Source organism: Rhinoraja longicauda, chromosome 21 (genome assembly GCF_053455715.1).
Source record: "Rhinoraja longicauda isolate Sanriku21f chromosome 21, sRhiLon1.1, whole genome shotgun sequence".
Taxonomy (NCBI): domain Eukaryota; kingdom Metazoa; phylum Chordata; class Chondrichthyes; order Rajiformes; family Arhynchobatidae; genus Rhinoraja; species Rhinoraja longicauda.
In genome coordinates, this window is record NC_135973.1 from 31421195 (window position 1) to 31443295 (window position 22101).

Consider the following 22101-nt stretch of genomic DNA (forward strand, 5'->3'; position numbering starts at 1 on the left):
TCAACATGCAGGTAGACTGGGAAAATCAGGTTGGTAATGGACCCCAGGAAAGAGAGTTTGTGGAGTGCCTCCGAGATGGATTCTTAGAACAGCTTGTACTGGAGCCTACCAGGGAGAAGGCAATTCTGGATTTAGTGTCGTTATGAGGCAGTGATCACAATATGATAAGTTTTACTCTACAAATTGAGAGGGAGAAGGGAAAATCGGAAGTGTCAGTATTACAGTATAGCAAAGGGGATTACAGAGGCATGAGGCAGGAGCTGGCCAGATTTGACTGGAAGGAGGCCCTAGCAGGGAAGACGGTGGAACAGCAATGGCAGGTATTCCTGGGAATAATGCAGAAGTTGCAGGATCAATTTATCCCGAAGAGGAGGAAAGATTCTAAGGAGAGTAAGAGGCACCCGTGGCTGACAAGGGAAGTCAAGGACAACATAAAAATAAAAGAGAAGAAGTATAACATAGCAAAGAAGAGTGGGAAGCCAGAGGATTGGGACTCTTTTAAAGAGCAACAGAAGATAACTAAAAAGGCAATACAGGGAGAAAAGATGAGGTACGAGGGTAAGCTAGCCAATAATATAAAGGAGGATAGTAAAAGCTTTTTTAGGTATGTGAAGAGGAAAAAAATAGTCAAGGCAAATGTGGGTCCCTTGAAGACAGAAGCAGCGGAATTTATTATGGGGAACAAGGAAATGGCAGACGAGTTGAACCGGTACTTTGGATCTGTCTTCACTAAGGAAGATACAAACAATCTCCCAGATGTTCTAGTGGCCAGAGATTCTAGGGTGACGGAGGAACTGAAGGAAATCCACAATAGGCAGGAAATGGTGTTGGGTAGACTGATGGGACTGAAGGCTGATAAATCCCCAGGGCCTGATGGTCTGCATCCCAGGGTACTTAAGGAGGTGGCTCTAGAAATTGTGGATAAAGGGATTAAAAGTACCATTAGCAAATTTGCAGATGATACAAAGCTGGTTGGTAGTGTGAACTGTGAGGAAGATGCTATGAGGTTGCTGGGTGACTTGGACAGGTTATGTGAGTGGGCGGATGCATGGCAGTGTGAGGTTATCCACTGGTGGTAGGAATAGGAAGGCAGATTATTATCTGAATGGTGTCAAGTTAGGAAAAGGGGACATTCAACGAGATCTGGGTGTCCTACTGCATCAGTCACTGAAAGGAAGCATGCAGGTACAGCAGGCAGTGAAGAAAGCCAATGGAACGTTGGCCTTCATAACAAGAGGAGTTAAGTATAGGAGTAAAGAGATCCTTCTGCAGTTGTACAGGGCCCTAGTGAGACCGCACCTGGAGTACTGTTTGCAGTTTTGGTCTCCAAATTTGAGGAAGGATATTCTTGCTATTGAGGGCGTGCAGCGTAGGTTTACTAGGTTAATTCCCGGAATGGCGGGACTGTCATATGTTGAAAGTCTGGAGCGACTAGGCTTGTATACACTGGAATTTAGAAGGATGAGAGGAGATCTTATCGAAACATATAAGATTATTAAGGGGTTGGACACGTTAGACACACAAAACATGTTCCCAATGTTGGGGGAGTCCAGAACCAGGGGCCACAGTGTAAGAATAAGGAGTAGGCCATTTAGAACGGTGATGAGGAAAAACATTTTCAGTCAGAGAGTTGTAAATCTGTGGAATTCTCTGCCTCAGAAGGCAATGGAGGCCAATTCTCTGAATGCATTCAAGAGAGAGCTAGATCGAGCTCTTAAGGATATCGGAGTCAGGGGGTATGGGGAGAAGGCAGGAACGGGGCACTGATTGAGAATGATCAGCCATGATCACATTGAATGGTGGTGCTGGCTCGAAGGTCCGAATGGCCTACTCCTGCACCTATTGTCTGTCTATTGTCTATTGTCTATTCATTAATATAGGAGTGGAAATTTTCCATCGCTATTCCGCATTACTAAATGCCTACTGGCAGGGAAATAAATGTCTTCAAATGAGTGGGTGTTTCATTTATATTAATGCTGAGGGCTGAGGTAACTGCCGTAGTCAGCATTATTAGGAATGCATTCAACCTGCAACTTTCCACGAATGTTCAAAGCACTATTTTTTGCTTACTTCATTGGTACTTCATAAACAGAAAGGCTCTCTGCTTCTGCAATACAAATTCCCTTCAAAGCATTCAAAGCATTCAGAGGATGAAAGACACCCCCTACATGACCACCCTTTGCTACCTCAGAGTTTGAAATCACGCAGAGGTTTCCTCTCTTCTGTCCATCCCCTGGACTGCAATGCATCGTCCAGAAGGCTCAAACTCTGGGAAGAGAGACTAGAGAAATCTCCGGAAGACATTCACACGGCAATCGATCCCTCTGAGAAACTCCCACCAGGTTCCGACCAACCGTGAATAACCTGGCACAGTCTCAGCAGACTGCGGACAGGCGTGGGGAGGAGCAAATCGAACGTGCTGAAGTGGGGATATACTGAAGATGCGGCAGACTGTGAGTGCAGACGGGGCCTCCAGACTACGGAACATCTCCTGAGCTGTGACATGCTGCATGACACACGCACTGTCAAGGGGAACTTGCAGAGGCCAACGACGTGGCACTAAAATTTGCTCGCTATTGGCAAACAGATGTGTGATGACACGAATAAATAAATGCATTCAAAGCTATTGTGCTTTGCCACCACCGCAGTAGCTTCATGCTCAGTCACAAGGGTGGAACCTGTAGCCCAAGCTCATCACAAGAACTGGGTCTCATTTTTCAAATCCATCTAAAATTACAAAGTCATCCTCATCCTTTTGAGCTGACACCAGAAACATTTTTTTTTTTAAATGAACTAATGTCTTTTTTGCTCCCATTTCACATGTAACACAATTAGGAAATAAAATGTCAGTGGGTATCCGAATAAAAGAAACATTTTTGGGGAAGAAATTAGTGCTGGCAAACATGCAGTGAAATCCATAGGTCTGTTTGATCTTCGAGCGAAGTGCACCTGAAGTTTATATTTCCGTCTGATTATTAGCCAGCATTTACCCTAACCGGTACTCCACTCCAACCTATCTGGGAGCAGCCAGCACCAGTTTAATTTTGGGCCGATTGAAATCATGTCTGAAAATAGAACGCAGAACATGGATCACTCGTGCACGGGAATAAGCTCTTCGGCCCAATTGCCTGTGGCGCCCACCATACCAATTTAAACTAATCCCATCTGCCTGCACATGGTCCCTATCTCTCCATCCGCTGCCTTTCCATGAGTCTGTCTAAATGCCACTTAGACGCCACTATCGTATCCGCTTCCACACCTCCCCCAGCAGCACATTCCAGGTACCTACCACACTGTGTAGAAAATAAACTTGCCTTATGCATGACATAACCTTTCAATTTTCCTTCTCTCACCTTAAATCTGTGCCCTCTACTATTTGACATTTCCACCCCGGGGAAAGAGTTCCTGACTCTCTACGTTATCAATGCCTCCCGTAGGTTTCTACACTTGGGTTAGATCATTCCTCGGCCTCCAATGTGCTCGGGGAAACATTCCAAGTTTGTCCAACCTCTCGTTACAACTAACACCCTCTAGTCCGGGTAACATCTTTTGCAGCCTCTCCAAAGCCTCGGCATCCTTCCTGTAACGTGGCGACCAGAGCTGCACACAGTGTGGCCTAGCCAAGGTTTTATACAACTGCAACTGGTCATAAAGGGGGATGCTCATTGCTGCTAATTGGTGCTGGAAGTCAGTGCAAAGCCTTTGGAAGCAAGTGGGCCAACTGACTTTCACATCAAACACTCGTACGGCCTGGCGCACTTGTCACATACTTGACACTAAACTTAAAGTCTTACATTCACATCTGTAGCTTGCACTCAATGCCAGCCATTCAGTATGCAGGTACACCATGCCAACATCATGAAGTCCACTCATTAGCACACTTCATCTTATTTTTGTAAGATGATGTCCGACAGGCTCCAGCAGCTTATGACTGGGATTAGTCAATACCTTGTTCTTTGGTCGGTTTCCAAGAAAGAGAGTAGGTGACCATTGGAATGACTACTACAGAATCAGTGGTCAGCAAAGGCACAGAGATAGACACAAAACGCTGGAGTAACTCAGCCATCTGCCATCTGCCTGCACAAGGAATAGGTGACAATTTCCGGTCGAGACCCTTCTTCAGACTGGTCTAAAGAAGGGTCTTGACCCGAAACGTCACCTATTCATTTCCTCCAGAGATGCTGCCTGACTCGCTGAGTTACTCCAGCATTTTGTGTCCATCATCAGTGTAAAGCAGCATCTGCAGTTCCTTCCTACACACAAACGGCTCAGAGATCATTGATGTCAGTTAGCTCACTCTTAAGTTGCCTTGCAGCATTTTGATTTCCCGCTTCCACTCATCCCTTGTGATTTATAATGCAGAAACATGCACCTCCTCCCTGCCCCACCCTCCACTGACAATTGTTCACCTCTTTAAGATCGCCAAGAATTCTCGCGCTCGGGTGCAATCTGCCAAGCAACAAGATCTGTAAGAGGATGACAACCCATCTTTTGTTCTGACAGTTTGCATACGTGATCCGGGCAGAGTACATTACAGCACACGTGGCTCGCTGTCAGGGCATGTTCTCAGGGCAGCCAAGTGGCAGCTCACCAGGCGACGAAGTCACAGATATGAAACATCAAGGGACATGGTGCCGACGTGTTCTTACCTTCCAGTGTTTTAGCAGAACCACAACATCAATCACCATTTCATCTTTTGGATACCCCAAGCATCCTGCAGTATCTTATTGCAGTAGAAGTAGAACCTATTTAAAATTTGTAGGAAAGAACTGCAGATGCTGGTTTAAATCGAAGGCAGACACAAAATGTTGGAGTAACTCAGCGGGTCAGGCAGCATCTCTGGAGAGAAGGAATGGGTGACGTTTCTAAGAACACATACATTTTAAATAGGTGGACACAAAATGCTGGAGTAACTCAGCGGGTCATCATCTCTGGAGAGAAGGAATGGGCGTTGTTTCAGGTCGAGACCCTTCTTCAGACTGAAGAAGGGTCTCGACCCGAAATGTTGCCCATTCCTTCTCTCCAGAGATGCTGCCTGACTCGCTGAGTTACTCCAGCATTTTGTGTCTACCTATTTAAAATGTATGTGTTCTTAGACAGCCACTGGGGGTTGAAAAACAACTGGTCTTGTGGGTAGAAAGGAACTGCAGATGCTGGTTTGCCACAAAGTGTTGGAGTAGCTCAGCAGGTCAGGCAGCATCTCTGGAGAAAAAGGATGGGTGACATTTCGGGTCGGGACCCTTCTTCAGTCTGGTCTTGTGGGATCTGACTGATGACGCTGATATGGAAATCACAGACGTTCCCCTGATGGAGCAGAGGGTGGCTGACGGGGTGAGGCGGGGAGGGCTTTGAGGCGGACCATCTCTTTCCACCGTTAACACAGAGTTCCTCTGTGCTTCCGACGCACGGGTCTGAATAATTTGGTGCCACAACAAATTGTTGTGATATTGCAGGTACTACTTTGTTGTATCACAAGGACTACTTTGTTTGCCTGTGTAGTAATGTGTATATAAGAGAATGAGGTGATTAGGTGGCCACTCTGGTTCCAGGTGGCCGTGGAATAAACAGCCTGGATTTAAGCTCCAGCATTATAACCTTTTAAACTCGTGTACTTGTGGTCCGTCCAGAGTCATAACAAAGGTACAACAGATACCGGTCCACGAAGTACAACACAAATATCCCTTCTCCATTAGCATCGTGGGCGGGGAAGATTCTCTCAAGTCAGTTTTTCAAGGAGGCTTTGAACACATGCTTGAATTTTTCCAGCAGCGAAGGCTTTAGTCAATGTCCTGCAAGGTCAGACTACAACCAACCACACCTCTGGATACTCCATGGCTTTAAAGGAGCCGCAGTACTCTGCCTCCAAAGTTTATTTCATCTCAAGATCGCTCTCTCTCTCTCCGACCATCTGTAGCCTCCTCCACCAGCATGGAGAATGCCTGCAGAAGGCAGGTCCTCATACACATGGGTGATTTGTGGCAATTGTCCGATTTAACAAAAAAAAATCTTGACAATGTATAAATATTGTTTGGGATATTGTTTTGCATTGTATTGACGATTTGTGATCAAGGGGACCCTGGGATGATCATCAGCAGAAGAAAGTAGTATAAGAAAATAACTGCAGATGCTGGTACAAATCGATTTATTCACAAAATGCTGGAGTAACTCAGCAGGTCAGGCAGCATCTCGGGAGAGAAGGAATGGGTGACGTTTCGGGTCGAGACCCTTCTTCAGTCTGAAGAAGGGTCTCGACCCGAAACGTCACCCATTCCTTCTCTCCCGAGATGCTGCCTGACCTGCTGAGTTACTCCAGCATTTTGTGAATAAATCAGCAGGAGAAACATCAGAAGGCAACCGTGGTGCTCTGGGGAAGGTGCTTTTCACAACGTTTATTTATTCAGGGGATGTAGTTGTCACAGGGCAGGTTGGCATTTACTAATATTCTTCATTACCTTCCGTAAGGCAGCTAGGAGCTGTTGGCTCAAACTGCGAGTTTCTAGTTGCAATATCACACAATAACATTAGTCGACAAGGGTTAGGATTTTGGGCCAGCAGCAAGGGAGACGCACAGATATATTTCCAGCTCAGATTACTCATGCCATTCCTGCCTTTGTCTTTCTAGATGTTAGAAGTGGTTGTTTCCCCAAGTGCTCTTGAAACATTTGCTGCCATCCATTCAGTAGATTGATGTACGGCAATGGTCAATGCAGTTAAAATTCGGAGTGGTTAATTGGGGTGAAAACCAAGTGGAGTGTTTTGGCCTGGCTGGTGGTGAGATTCTTCAATGTTTAGTTTCATTTAATTTAGTTTAGAGGTCCGGCGTGGGAACAGGAATGTTACTTGCCACAGCCCATTAAATCCATGCTGACCATTTACACTCGTCTCCGGAGAATTCTCTTTTTTCCAGAGATGCTACCTGACCCGCTGAGTTGCTCCAGCACTTTGTGTCTATCTGTACGAGTTCTACGTTTCCCCACTTTCTCATCCACTCCCCACACACTAGAAGCAATTTACAGAAGCAAATTAACCTAGAAACCCGCACGTCTTTGGGATGGCGGGAGCAAACCAGAGCGGAAACTCCTGCGGTCACGGGGTGAACGTGCAAACGCCGCACAGACAGCACCCAAGGTCAAAATAGAGCAGGGGTCTCTGGCTCCATGAAGCAGCAGCTCTACCCGCTGCGCCATTGTACCGCCCTTATGTTGTTGGAGCTGCCTTCATCCACACAAATACAAAATGGTCAACCGCACTATTGATGTCTGACTCGTCGATGGTGGAAAGTATTTGGAGAATCGTTAAGGAAATCATACACTGAAGATTATTCTGAACCCCTGTCGGAATCACACTGTGCGTCCAATTCCAGTGAATCTCTCATTACTGGTGACCCCTCAGGGTGTTGTTGGTGGGGAAGGCAACAGTGATAATGCCACTGAAAGTCATGAGAAGGTGTTCGGATTTCTCCTTGTGCACCATTGCCAAGCACTTGAGTGGTACAAAACACCTACTGATTATCCACAGACCTGGATATTGTTTAGGTCTTGATACATGTAAACATAGATTGTTCATAAATTCATAGGTTCTAGAGAAGCATCAGGCCATTCAGCCCATCAAGTCTACTCCACCATTCAATCATGGCTGATCTATCTTTCCCTCTCAACCCCATACTCCTGCCTTCGGCCCATAATCCCCGGCACCCTTACTAATCAAGAATCTGTGAATCTCCGCCTTCGAAATATCCATTGACGGCCTCTACAGCCATCTGTGGCAATGAATTGCACAGATTCGCCATCCTCTGACGAGAGAAATTTCTTCTCATCTCCTTTCTAAAGGTACGTAATTTATTCTGAGGCTATGGCCTCAGGTCCTAGACTCTCCCACTAGTGGAAACATCCTCTCCACATCCACTCTATCCAGTGCTTTCACTATTCGGTAAGTTTCAATGAGGTCCCCCCTCATCCTTCTAAACTCCAGTGAGTACAGGCCCAGTGGTGTCAAACACTCATCATTCACAATTCACACAATCATACTTTATTGGGGGCGTGGCTGTGTTCTGCAGCTGCGGCTCACCGGCAGTCTCTCCGTTTTTTTTTGGTGTTTTTTTTGTCATTGTCGTTCTTAAATGTACGTTTTGTTTTATTTTTAATTCTGTGTATGTGGGGGGGTGGTGGGGGGGTTGGGGGAAACCTTTTTTTCAATCTCCTCCTCAACGGAGATGCGACCTTTACCGTGTCGTATCTCCGTTCGCGCTACGGCCTAACATCGTGGAGTTGGCGGCCTCCAGCTGGGATCGACCTCGAAGACTCCGGTCGCAGGGCCTGGACTTACCATCTCGGAGGCTTCGGCCGTGGGCCCTGCAGACCGCAACATCGGGAGTTCGCAGGTCCCTGGCTGGCGACCGGCTTTTGGGAGCTCCAGCCGTAGCAGCTTCGACCGCCCCGAAGCGCGAGGTACGATCGACCCGCCCGCAGGCCCTTCATCGCCCTGCGTGGCCTGGCCGCAGCACTTTACATCGCCCGGTGGGGGCTCAGGACTCTCATCGCCCTGCGTGGCTCGGCCGCGGCACTTTCCATCGCCCGGTGGGGGCTCAGGACTCTCATCGCCCTGCGTGGCTCGGCCCTGGGACTTTACATCGCCCGGTGGGGGCTTCAAGGGGTTGGGAGCCTCGACTGCCTCGTGGCGCCACGGGAGAAGAATGAGGAGGAGATAAGACTTTGCCTTCCATCACAGTGAGGGTATGCCTAGAGCAATCACTGTGATGGCTGTTTTGTGTAAAAAATTGTATCTGTGTGTCTTGTGCTTTTTGATGTCTGCTGCCGGACCCTGACGTGAGAGGACGCTGGCGTTGAGTATTCGCCGCTTTTCCGTCAGGATAGTTTGTCTGTTTGTCTCTATGTTAAATGTATTTGTAAAGCGCTTTGAGCATGTGATAAGGCGCTATATAAAATAAATATATTATTATTATTATTATTAAGTATGTTTTGCAACATACGATGAATTTCATTTGCCATACAGTCATACCAATAAAGAGCAACAGGACACACAAAATATATTTTAACATGAACATCCACCACAGTGACTCCTCCGTATTCCTCACTGTGATGGAAGGTGAACAAAAGTTCAACTTCTCACTTCTTTGTCCTCCAGCGGTCGGGGGCCTCTAACCTTCCGTTGACGGGACGATCTTGACTCCCGTAGCCGGCGGCGAGCCTTCCTCGTCGGGGTGATCAAGCTCCTGCATCGGGGGTGGGAGGGAAATCTCAGTTCCCCCGCGCTGGGCGATCTACCCTGGGTCGGGGCTCGTCGAAAGTCGTGCGGCTTTGGAGCTCCCGACTTCGGTCTCAACCCGAGACTGCGAGCTCCTTGATGTTAAAGTCCGCAGGCCGCAGTTGGAGCATCGATCCAGGCAAGGAATCGCATGTTCCGATGGTGTACACGCCCCGCGGGGTTCAAAGTCAGTCCCAGGCACGGCCTCCAACTCCACGATGTTAGGCCGCAGAGCGACCGGAGATACGATCCGGAAAAAAATCGCATCTCCGGCAAGGTAAGAGATTGAAAAAAAGTTTCCCCCGACCTCCTCCCCCACCCCCCGACATAAAACAAACCAGAGAACATTAACATAGGACAGACAGACTGTAGGGTGAGGCTGCCATTGTGGCGCCACCCGGTGGATTTGCATCAGATGTTAACGCAATTTTTGGGTCAAATGAATGCAGTGTGGGTGCCTTCCTGGAGTAAAGGTCTTTGCAGCATGTCGGAAAAACAAAACTGCACACAAAGAAATGTGGGGTGGACTAACTGGTGCCCATATCCATGAGCCTTGCGTTTCACAGAGTTTTGAAACGACTGGCCCTTAAACAATTGATGGTTGCAACAACAACTTAGCACATTTTTAATCCTCTTCTTGATTACAGTGTTTTACTAAATCTCAGGATATGGAAACACACCCAAAGATATCGAGAATGAAGCCACACCTATCAAAGACAGCCGAGATGTGGCAACTAAATATATCTTTAATTAAAAAGCTTTTGAATAAAAGAAAAGCACTGTTTGAATTCAGCAGATGCTTGGGGAGGAGATTGTTTCCCAGCTTGCAGAAATTTTATGCTGATGGAAGCAACTGAAGAAAGCTGAAACAGTTACGCTGCATTATATTCTCCGAATTATATTCTGCAAAAAGTGGTGAACTTTGCCCGGTCCATCACGGGTTCTGACGTCACCACCATCGAAGGGATTTACAGGAGTCGCTGCCTCAAAGAGGCAGCCAGCAGCCATAAGAGACCCACACCACCCTGGCCACACACTCATTTCACCCCTGCCATCAGGATGAAGGTACAGGAGCCTGAAAACTGCAACGTCCAGGTTCAGGAACAGCTTCTTCCCCACAGCCATCAGGCTATTAAACACTACAACCTCAAATAAGCTCGGAACTGCATAGACTTGGGGTCATAGGTTTTGTCTTTTTGCACTATTAATGTATGTTTTATGTGTGTGTGTGTGTATGTGTGTGTACACACACACACATACACACACGCACATTAAAAAAATTATATAACATATACACACACATAAAAACAAACAAATAATAGTGCAAAAAGACAAAACCAATGCCCCAAAGTCTATATATGTGTGTGTGTGTGTATTATGTATATATATAATATATATATATATGAGTGTGTGTATGCATGCATGCGTGTGCACATGTATGTATATACTTTTTTTCTCATTTAAGATATTGTTTACAGTGTACTATGTTTCCATATTCTGTTGTACTGCTGCAAATAACAATTTCATTGTTCTATATGGGACATATGACAATAAAACGTTCTTGACTCTTGAAGATGAATGTAGCACCGCTTTAGTTTTCATTGATTTAATCAAGGTATTAAGCTGCAACTTATACAATATTGAAATATTTGCCCCTTCTAACTGATTCAATGGCCCGACTGTCCATTGATCCTGATCTGTTATTCAGTAATATCATGCTCCATCTGATTGTGGCGTCAACACCTTTATTGTCTGATTGGCATCACTCTGGAGCCTTTGCTTATATTGGCCTTATGTATATAAGTAGTCGTTACAGATCCAGCTGCCTTGCCCAAAAACCTATCCCCCAGATAATACCATCAAAAATCTGTCAACTGTTTGCTTAAAGATCGATCATTCCTATCACTTGACAAGAGCGATGATAATTTGTGAGGAAATTCATTGAGTGAATTGCTTCAGGATATTGTGAGGATGTGAACACTAAAACACGAGGAAATAGGAGCAGTATAGGCCCCTCAATCCCTCAAGTCTAACCTACCATTCAATATGGTCATAGCTGATCTATAATGGCCCCAATCCCTGTGCCAGTTCCCCATAACTCTAAATTCCTTGATCTTTCTTGATATTTGTCTATCTCCATCTTAAATATATCTAATGCTCTGGCCTAGCCCATCATCGGGAGCAGAGAATTCCAGAGATTTACTGCCCTCTGTGAGAAGAAGTTACAGTGCACCTCAGTTTTAAATAACTGGCCTCTTATTTTGTAGCTATGCCTTCTTGTTTGTGACTTTCTCTGGAGTGGAAACATCTCAAAATCAACCCAACCATGCCCCATAGTATCTTGTATGCTTGAATAAGGTCACCCTTTATTCCTTTAAACTCCAAGGGCTGCAAACCTAAGCTGTCAAGCCTCTTATTTAAGGAATTAGCCTGGAGAATCTCCTTTTGACTGCATCCAATATTATCACATCCTACCATTCTGCTTTAGTTAAACATTTTGTTCAAGATGGCCGCGCCGTTGTGTTTGGCTGCCTGCCACTGTATGTTTCTTTTTTTTTCCTAATCAGATGTGCAGCACTTTGGTCAACGTGGGTTGTTTTTAAATGTGCTATACAAATAAAATTGACTTGACTTGACTTGATTGCGGGGAACAAAACTGGGTCGAAGGAAGGATCTGCAGAAATGTAGATTCTTGTTGCTTATTTGCCTCTTTGCATTGTATCATGCACAGACAGGGATCCGTATCAGCAGTATGTCGTTTGTTGGGTCTTTTGGATACTGGAGAGCATCCAACTCTGTCCACAAGCTCAACAGCAAACAATTCTTTCAAAACCGATGAACAAGATGGAGGGTAATGCATGAAATTGGTCTTGTGATATCAGGTAACACCAAACAGGCTGAGCACACCAATTGTGGCAAAAAAAGGAAAGACACCAATCATAGTAGAAACAGATGGATGTACAGAGAAGATACCAGTTGGTGTGGAGGAGTGAGGAAGAGGAGCTTGAGAGGTAGGAGATAAGAGGCGGGACACTCTTGATGTTTCAGGCTTTTGTTTCGGGTAATTTAAAACACTTGGGGAAATTGGTTCAAGTCCAACTCTGTCCACAAGCCCAACATCAAATAGTCCTTTCAAAACCAAAATTAGTCCGGATTTTAAGCAGCAAATGGACATGTATAATAATATCAACCTGGTTATTGAGGTCAAAAGAGCTGAATTTAACCACTGCTGGTTTGGTTGCTCTGCTCCTGTGTTAAATTGAACTTGTTAAACACAAACACACTTTGCAGTCACACAATAGCCATTTTGGGCCCAAAGCTGTTAACTGGGGCACTTTCACATCCACTATCTACACACTAGGGCTAATTTACATAGGCCAATTAACGTACAAACCTGCGCATCTTTGGGATGTGGGAGGAAACCAGAGCACCCAGAGGAAACCAATGTAATCACAGGGAGAACGTGCAAACTCCACACGTTCAGCGGCCAAGGTCTGGATCGAACCTGGGTCTCTGGACCTGTGAGGCTGCAGCTATACCAGCTGATACCTTTTTCACCAGGTTTAATACCTTTATCAGACAGGAATCCTAACAAAGGGGACTTGTTCCACATAACGATGTGCATGCCATTGACGCAGGCTGTTCGGCCCACTGAGTCCATGCCGCCCATTGATCACCTGTTCACACTGGTTCCATGTTACCCCACTTTCACATCCACTCCCTTCACACCAGGGACAATTTATGGAGCCCAATTAATCTACAAACCCGCACATCTTTGGGATGTGTAAGGCCCTCAAGCTCCTGCTTTTCAGATGAAGGCAGTCCACTAGGCACCCCAATTTCTAGCCTTCTATTTTAAAATGACTCTTCAGTATTTACTGTCAGTGGAGAGGCACCATCAAATACTCTCAATGATTACAATTACTGCTAATGTCTGTCATATGTCTAATTAGAGTAATTGTCCATGAGGCAGCTTTCTCAATAGACATTAATACATTTGTATGGCGTTGTTAATCGCAGAGAGAGTTCAACTCATCCATGCCAGCAGTTATGCTTCCCTCAGAAAACTTTAGGATATGCTTGCGTAAGATGTAAAGCTAAAACTTGTATGGCCTGATGCCGATTACCTTTGGGATGAATGCATCCATTTCAGAAACGTTGCAAGTCCAACAAGATAAAAGGTTCTTAGGTGTAGAAAAATCATCGGGTGGAAAAGTTGTCCTGCTTTGAGTAGGAATTTCATTCTGATATTCAAGTGACAAAACCATCAAACATTCAAACCAGAACCATTTTGGTAAAATTGTAAATTGTCCCTAGTGTGTAGGATAGTGCTCGTGTACGGGGTGGTAGCTGGTCAGCGCGGATTTGGTGGGCCAAGGGGCCTGTTTACGCGCTGTATCTCTAATGTGCAGTGAATGTGTTCTCTGTGTGACCTGAGTGGAAATCCTTCCCTCAGGTTCAGGAACTACTTTTCGATAAGCATCAGGTTCTTGAAGTGACCTGCACAACCCTAATACTACCTCAATAATATAACACCTCTGCCGTGAACCTGTTTTGCGTTTGGTCTCACCGATGTATAAGAGTCTACTGAAAAAACCTAACCTAGACCCCACCTTGCCTAGCAACTACAGACCCATTTCCAAACTGCCATTCCTGTCAAAAGTCCTTGAAAAGGCAATTCTAAACCAATTAGTGCCCTACCTGCACCAATACACCATCCTGGAAAGTTTCCAGTCAGGTTTCAGAGCCCACCATAGCACAGAGTCTGCCTTGTTGAAGGTACACAACGACCTGCTTCTCGCCATCGACACCGGCGACTGTGCAATCCTGCTCCTTCTCGACCTCAGCGCAGCGTTCGATACAGTGGACCACACCATCCTTATTGACCGTCTCCGGTACGCAGTTGGCATTGATGGCACTGCCCTGAGCTGGTTCGCTTCTTACCTCAAAGATAGGAGTTTCGCCATCAACATAGGCAGTTATTCCTCTGCTCCAGCTAGCCTCTCCTGCGGAGTTCCACAAGGCTCCATCCTAGGCCCCATTCTCTTCTCTCTATACATGCTCCCCCTTGGCCAAATCATTCAAAGGCACGGCATTTCTTTCCACTGCTATGCCGATGACACTCAGCTTTACCTCCCCCTGAAACCCAACAACCAGTCAAATTTAAACAGCCTCTTACACTGCCTTGAGGACATAAAATGTTGGATGGCACAGAACTTCCTCCAATTAAATGAGAGCAAGTCTGAGGTCATCCTATTCGCCCCCCCCCCCCCCCCGACTCCATCAAATCGATAACAGGCAGTCTTGGAAGTCTATCCTGCCTAGTCAAACCGCATGTCAAAAACCTCGGCATGATATTTGACTCTGCATTAAAATTTGATAAGCAAGTCAACTCTGTGGTAAAAGCCAGCTTCTTCCAACTTCGAACCATAGCTAAAATCAAACCTTTCCTCCAATTCGACGACACAGAAAAAATCATTCACGCTTTCATTTCCTCCCGCCTAGACTACTGCAACTCCCTATACACTGGGATCAGCCAATCTTCCCTGTCCCGCCTGCAACTGGTCCAAAACGCCGCAGCGAGACTCCTGACGGGTACCCGTAAAAGGGACCACATCACCCCGATTCTGGCCTCTCTCCACTGGCTCCCTGTACGGTACAGAATCAACTTCAAGCTCCTCCTATTCACGTATAAAGCCCTAAATGGACATTCCCCCCCCCTACATCAAAAATCTTCTAACCCCCCTCTCTAACTCCAGGTCCCTCAGGTCGGCCGACATGGGGCTACTCACTATCCCGCGGTCTAGGCTTAAGCTCAGAGGTGACCGCGCTTTTGCGGTTGCAGCTCCTAGACTGTGGAACAGCATCCCTGTCCCCATCAGAACTGCCCCCTCCATCGACTTCTTTAAGTCCAGGCTCAAAACCTATTTCTACTCCCTAACGTTTGAGGCTCATTGAGGAGGCGCTGTGAACTGTTTGCGTGCTACTGTATGTTTCATTTTTTTCCTTAGTACCTAATCAGATGTACAGCACTTTGGTCAACGTGGGTTGTTTTTAAATGTGCTATACAAATAAAATTGACTTGACTTGAGTTGACATCTTGAACAACGGATACAGTGGATGAGGTTGGAGGAGGTGCAAGTGAACCTCTGCCTGACCTGAAAGGACTGTCGGGGTCCCTGGACAGAGTCGAAGGAGGAGGTATAGGGACAGGTGTAGGTCAGCATGGGAATGGGCAGGGGCATTAAAATGGATAACAAGCGGGAGATTTAGTGGGCCTTGGCGGACCGAGTGAAAGAGTTCCACGAAATGGTCACCAAGTCTACTCTTGGTCTCGCCTGATTGACGGAGGTGGGCCAGGTAGGGAGCACCGAAGGGCAGTAGATGAGGTTAGAGGAGGTGCACATGAACCTCTGTCTCACCTGGTAGGGCTGCTGGGTGGATGTGAGTGAGGAGGTGTGAGGAGAGAGTATTACATCTGCAGATGCAGGGGAAAGCTTGTGCAGACTTGCTGGTGATAAGCAAGTTGATTAGAGAAGCAACTGCTAACTCACCAATATCCACGTAGGTTGTAAACAACCGCATCATGTGACCGTGCACCCAGCCTTTCCAGATTGCCATAAATTCATAAATTCATGTGATAGGAGCAGAATTAGGCCATTCGGTCGATTCAAGTCTACTGCACCATTCAATCATGGCTGATCTATCTTTCCCTTTTAACCCCATTCTGCCTTCTCCCCATAACCCCTGACACCCGTACTAATCAAGAATCTACCTATCTTTGCCTTAAAAATATCCAGTTACATAACCTCCACAGCCTTCTGTGGCAATGAATTCCACAGATTCACCATCCTCTGACTGAAGAAATTCCACCTCGTCTCCTTCCTTAAGGAACGTCGTTTGATTCTGAGGCTATGACCTCTGGTCCTAGATTCTCCCATTAGTGGAAACATCCTCTCCACATCCACTCTATCCAGGCCCATCTGTGCGCAGGATTATGTTGAGTAGCGGAGGTTTTAAATGGCCTCCTGTGACCCGTGAGACTAAAACAGTGATGAGAATCGGCATCACTCTGCATCGAGCTCCTCATCGTGCACGATGACGGGAGGAAGTAGCCGCGGTGTTTAGCTGGCATGAAGCAGTGCTGCCAGCTGCTTGAACCCGTGTTTGACTGCCCTGGTTCTCCATGGTGGGAATATTTCAACACCTTTGTGTATTCTTCATCAACTGTGACTGTTTTTTGTGCCATCCCACGAGGGCAGGTCATCTGTGGAGATTTAAGAATGGACATGATGAGACTTTGGAAGTTGCATAAAATGTGTCAAAATACCATTTGAATGGGCAAGAAGTGACTACGTTTGCCCCACATTTAACAAGAAGTTAACTGACTTAACCAGTTAAAGGAGGCTTTACATGTTTTACCATGATGCTATCCATCTTTAGTAAAAAGCAGCAAGGAAATTAATTCATGACTTACCAAATATTTCAGAATGCCTTGAAGAACTGGATAATATCACATGGCAATTGGAATATTAGCACAGTGATTTTATCAGGCCTGGTTAGCAGTTTTCTTGCTGGTCTTTTGTCATTCGATGACACGGTTTTGATCCTCAATGGTTTTGCTGAAGAGTCCAGGTCATCCTCTGCCTGAAGAAGGGTCTCGACCCGAAACGTCATCCATTCCTTCTCTCCAGAGATCCTGCGTGTCCCGCTGAGTTTCTCCAGCAATTTGTGTCCTGTCCAGGTCATCAAGTCCCTTTCAACCATTTATGGTGCTTCCAGTCTTCAGAGCTCTGGTCACTCATTAAGTGATGTTGACCCATTGCTCAGCACGGTGGAGAGTGTTTATGTTTTCTTTAAAACGTTTTTGTTCAGTATCGTAGTAGAAAAGAAAACTTAATCCACTGGTCAAATCAATATGTTGGAATAAATATATATCTGGCTCAGTTATGTGGATAAAAATATGATATCTGGACCTATAACCCCAACATCTCTTCAAAAGACTTCAATTTCGGCCAACTATGTGGAAGTCTAAAGAACCCAAAGTGGATTTGTACATCGTATATTTCTTATTAGCATTGTGGCAGTTTCATGAAAATGCTCTTGCATCTCACAGATAAAAATAATGATCCACGAAATGTAGCGCACAATGAAAGTATGGAAATTGAAAGGTAAACCTTGAAACATTCACTTCTAGTCAATTGTCAGTGTATATCATCGTGAGGCAAAAACGGTTTAGTTGTTGGGCAGCTCGTCACTAAGTAAGACTCAATCAGCAGGTAATCTCAGACCATTAAAAAGAGCTGCTGTAAAAAAATATATGTGGCCAAAACAATTAAAATATGTGAAAATTACATTTGAATGATTTTGTTAATATGAACATTTCTCAATTTGTGTACTCAGCCTGTTCGTCCTCGTTTCCTGGCAAGCCCACGGTTGGTACAAGGCCTTTACTAGCACCCACAAGTCCCAACTGAATTTCACAGACAATGACTTCTACAAATGAATCGCCACATTATGGTTGTGTGGCGTAGCAACAATAGATACAAACATTGCTTTCAATGTGGAAGAATAGGTTTATTTGGAAGGGCACCCTGTTACAAAGAAGCAACAGATGGCCCCCGGTCATCTGATCATGACCACTTGGTTTCAGATTGATCTAAGTTCCATCCAGTTCCCGGTTTCTCAGCAACAGCATCTCCCAGCAGACCTGAGCCGAGTTGTGATGTGACTGGACTGGAGAATCGCACCACTTTGGGTTGGCTGAACCGTCCAGATGCCTCAGTTTAAAATGTAAATGGACCCTCACTTGATCAAACTGGTTCACGTATTTTACACTCAACTCCTCCTGGAGCATTCAGGGATGATGGTTTGCGATGAGAAGGCGTGGAGTAACACTCTAATCTTGGAGAAATACAAATCATAAAATGGTATAAACGCAAATTGGAGGAACAGCATCTCATATTTCGTTTGGGCAGCTTACAACTCAGTTGTATGAATATTGATTTCTCTAACTTCAAGTAACCCCTGCAACCTCTCTCTCCATCCCTCCCCCACCCAAATCATACCGGCTTCAAAGTCGTCTTGCTGAGTCTCATTGTTTGCACTCGTTCTCAGCTAGCATACAGCTAACAAAGGCCTGTTTCCTTTATCATTGTTACTTTTTTGCATATCTTTCATTCATTTGTTCTTTATCTCTCTACACCGCCGTCTATATCTCTCGTTTCCCTTTCCCTTTCAGACTCTCAGTCTGAAGAAGGGTCTCGAGCCGAAACGTCACCTGTTCCCTTTCTCCACAAATGTTCTCTGACCCGCTGAGTTACTCCAGCTTTTTGTGTCTGCCGATAATTCTCAGCAGGTTGAGCAGCATATGTGAGGAGCAAAACCAATTCAAATGGCAGGTTATTGTCCTACTTTAGCTGGCAGAATGGTGGTGCTAAACATGCAGGAAGATAGATACTTTCTGCATGGGCACTGTGCTTCTCAAATTTGGTTCCATTAAAGTTACTTACTGCAGCCATATTTCAGCTGCAGGATACAATGTGTAGACCGAACACCATCCGCGGACAAATACCTCCCCCACTCTGTTTCCTTCTCCCCAGAGGCTATCCAACCTGCTGAGTGTTTCCACCGTTTTATCATTTCAGTTCTGTTTTCCAGGGTCTGATCTTATTGCCTTTGAAATCGTGCTGGAATTGAACAAAACGACCCAATTCTGTGAAGAGTAACAGCGTGAGAGAGAATGAGAACGAGAGAGATGTGAAATGTTGCAGTCACTGGCCTGTGCTTTGATGCTAGTTAATATTTGTCGTTCTACAATGATAATGGAGAATTGCAATTTGTGTAGAAGAACCCGAAAGCTGGAATTGAAATGTATCTTCACAATTACGTGAAAATTTACACCGTGTGTTGCTTTACCGAATGGTTTACCTGATAGCAATTTAACGTGACTTACTGTAACTTAGGACCTGCAATATTATTACTACCAGATGCAGCCTTTAGTCTACCTGTCCAATATCAGCTCCTCTAGCTTGTGGAGGTCACAAGCAATGTACTCCAGTGCCATGTCAGTGATGCGTGGACACCACGACAGGTCCAAGCAGCGCAGCTTCCGCAGGTTCTCCGCGACCAGCTCCACGCCATCGTCAGTGATCTTGGAGCAGCCCGAGAGGCTGAGTGCCGTGAGGTTGGGCAGGCTGTGCACCATGTTCACCACACCGTGGTTGGTGATCTCCCAGCAGGAGCTCAGGCGGAGGGTGTGCGTGGTGTAACCTTGCTTGGCAGTGAAATAGGCCATGGCCGTGTCTGTCACGTGGTAGGCCTGCAAGTTCAGCTCCGTCAGGTTCGGCAACAGCTGCGAAATGGCGGCGATGGCGTCATCCGCCACGTTGATGCAGTCGCTGACACTCAGGGAGGTAATCCGTGCGTTAAGGCTGGACCAGAGCCCTGCTTCCGTGAAGTCATTGCAGCCGGAGAGCTCCAGGTGGGCCAGTCCCTGCATTTGCTCCAGCATGACCTGAGGAACGGAAAGAGCGGAGAGAATGTGTCAAAATCTGCAGCTGCAATTCCTTACCTGCACGTTAGCACTTTACCTGAGTCCCAAGCACTTTAAACTGGCATTTATTCACAGAATGCTGGAGTAACTGTTGGAGTCTGAAGAAGGGTCTCCACCCGAAACGTCACCCATTCCTTCTCTCCTGAGATGCTGCCTGACCTGCTGAGTTACTCCAGCATTTTGTGAATAAATACCTTCGATTTGTACCAGCATCTGCAGTTATTTTCTTATACTACTTTAAACTGGCAGTTAGCTTATGAGTTCACAAGTGACAGGAGCAGAATCAGGCCATTCGGCCCATCAAGTCTACTCCACCATTCAATAATGGCTGATCCATCTCTCCCTCCTAACCCCATTCTCGTGCCTTCTTCCCATAACCCCTGACACCCGTACTAATCAAGAATTTATCTACCTCAGCCTTAAAAATATCCATTGACTTGGCCTTTACAGCCGTCTATTGGCAATGAATTCCACAGATTCACCAGCCTCTGGCTAAAGAAATTCCTCCACATCTCCTTCCTAAAAGAACGTCCTTTAATTCCGAGGCTATGACCTCTGGTTATCCAATGAATAAGAGAACTGATTTGTTCCCCCAGCAGTAAAGCATTCACGAGACGAAATGCATGGTTCCACTGGTCAGAGAAAATGTGGACAATTTAATTTCTTCTTAACTTAAGATTTGAGTTCTTATTCCAGAGTCAATGCTTCCTCATCGCACTTAATCTCGTCAACCAAGATCACGATAATCAGTCAAGGATCAACCCATTGAACCTGTTGAATTCTAGCACAAATGGAAACTCATTGCAGCTATCCTGTTATATCTGGTTATCTAATGTTAGACCCAGAACAACAATTGTAATTTTTATAGCTTGTGCACATGCATTTGAGATTATGTCAGATTCCAAGGGTAAAACATAAGTAGTTAATGATGTCAAAGGAAATCTGGGACTGCATTATTGCCTTTTAGTTTGCTAACTAGTTAGCGATAGCTATCTGGCTTCAACCCAGCGGTATGAATATTGATTTCTCTAGCTTCAAGTAACCTTTGCGTTCCCTCTCGCCTCCGTCCCTCTCCCACCGTAGTTGTCCTACTAGTTTCACTGTCATACTGCTTAGTTTCACTATTTGCTTCACCTTTCTTTGATCACGTGACTGGCTTTGATTTGTTCTTTTCATACCTTTCATTCATTTAGTTTTTGTACCTTTTCTTATCTCTAGTCCCCCATCTCCCCTGATTCTCAGTCTGAAGAAGGGTCTCGGCCTATTCCTTTACTCCAGAGATGCTGCCTGACCCGCTGAGTTACTCCAGCGTTTTGTGTCCATCTTTGACCAATGTCCTCTGGCAGGTTGACATAGGACAGGCTTCGTAAACATTGGCAGGGTAGCATTTATTTAAATAAATATGCTAACTATTTGAATTCATCTTTCTGATAGGATTCATGTGGTACATGGCGCAAATGAAATCAGATTCAATCTCAACTGATTGATTGATTGATTATCCAAGGTCAAGTTCTGTACTCTGAGTAAGTTACCCTGAACGATCAAGCAGGACTCCTCTATTTCACATCACCTTGGGCACACAGGTAGCTAAGTCATGAGCTAATCCAGTAGAAGGCTGGGATCTCCCCAGAGACTACTTTCCACTCACATCATGGATTTCTATTCACTTTATCAATACTTGGTACTTTTCACCCCATAACTTAGCCAGGGTTGAAAACTTAAGAAAATCAGATTTTGATGAACTGTCACCGTGCCAAAGTGTTAACTATAGATAGACACGAAATGCTGGAGCAACTTAGCGGGTCAGGCAGCATCTCTGGAGAGAGGCTTTCTGGAGAGGGCATCTCCAGAGAAGCGGCCCGTCCCGCTGTTACTCCAGCATTTTGTGTCTATCTTCGGTGTAAACCAGCATCTGCAGTTCCTTGGTACAAAATATTAACTATGTTTCCCTCTCCATGGATGCTGCCTGACCTGGTGAACATTTATGGTATTTTCTGCTTTCAGACATTCACATTATTTTGCCTCTGTGGAAATAAGTAATATTTTGAAGTAACATAATATACTGCCTAATTTACTTTTAATTGAAGGTACATTTTTAATATATAAAACCTGACCAGAGCATCTAATCTCTGTCAGGCAAGGTCCCAGCCCAAAGCTAAAATGCATTGGGTGGAGGCAGTTTGAGTAAATTAATCTAAGAAGATAGCCACGGAAATTGGGGATTGCCAATTCACATAGTTGTTGGACAATTCTGCTTCAGCAACCAAGCAAAGAGTTCAGTT

The 22101-nt window shown here is 45.5% G+C and overlaps 1 protein-coding gene across 4 annotated transcripts in view; it reads right to left on the reverse strand.

The window, feature by feature from the left end:
• fbxl16 (F-box and leucine-rich repeat protein 16) overlaps window positions 1–22101 on the reverse strand; it is a 175364-nt gene that overhangs the window by 44055 nt on the left and 109208 nt on the right. For all 4 annotated transcript variants that reach the window (XM_078418240.1, XM_078418237.1, XM_078418241.1 and 1 more), the window contains exon 3: window positions 19272–19780. In XM_078418240.1, the coding sequence (XP_078274366.1) occupies window positions 19272–19780 (509 nt within the window). The remainder of the gene's footprint in view (window positions 1–19271; window positions 19781–22101) is intronic.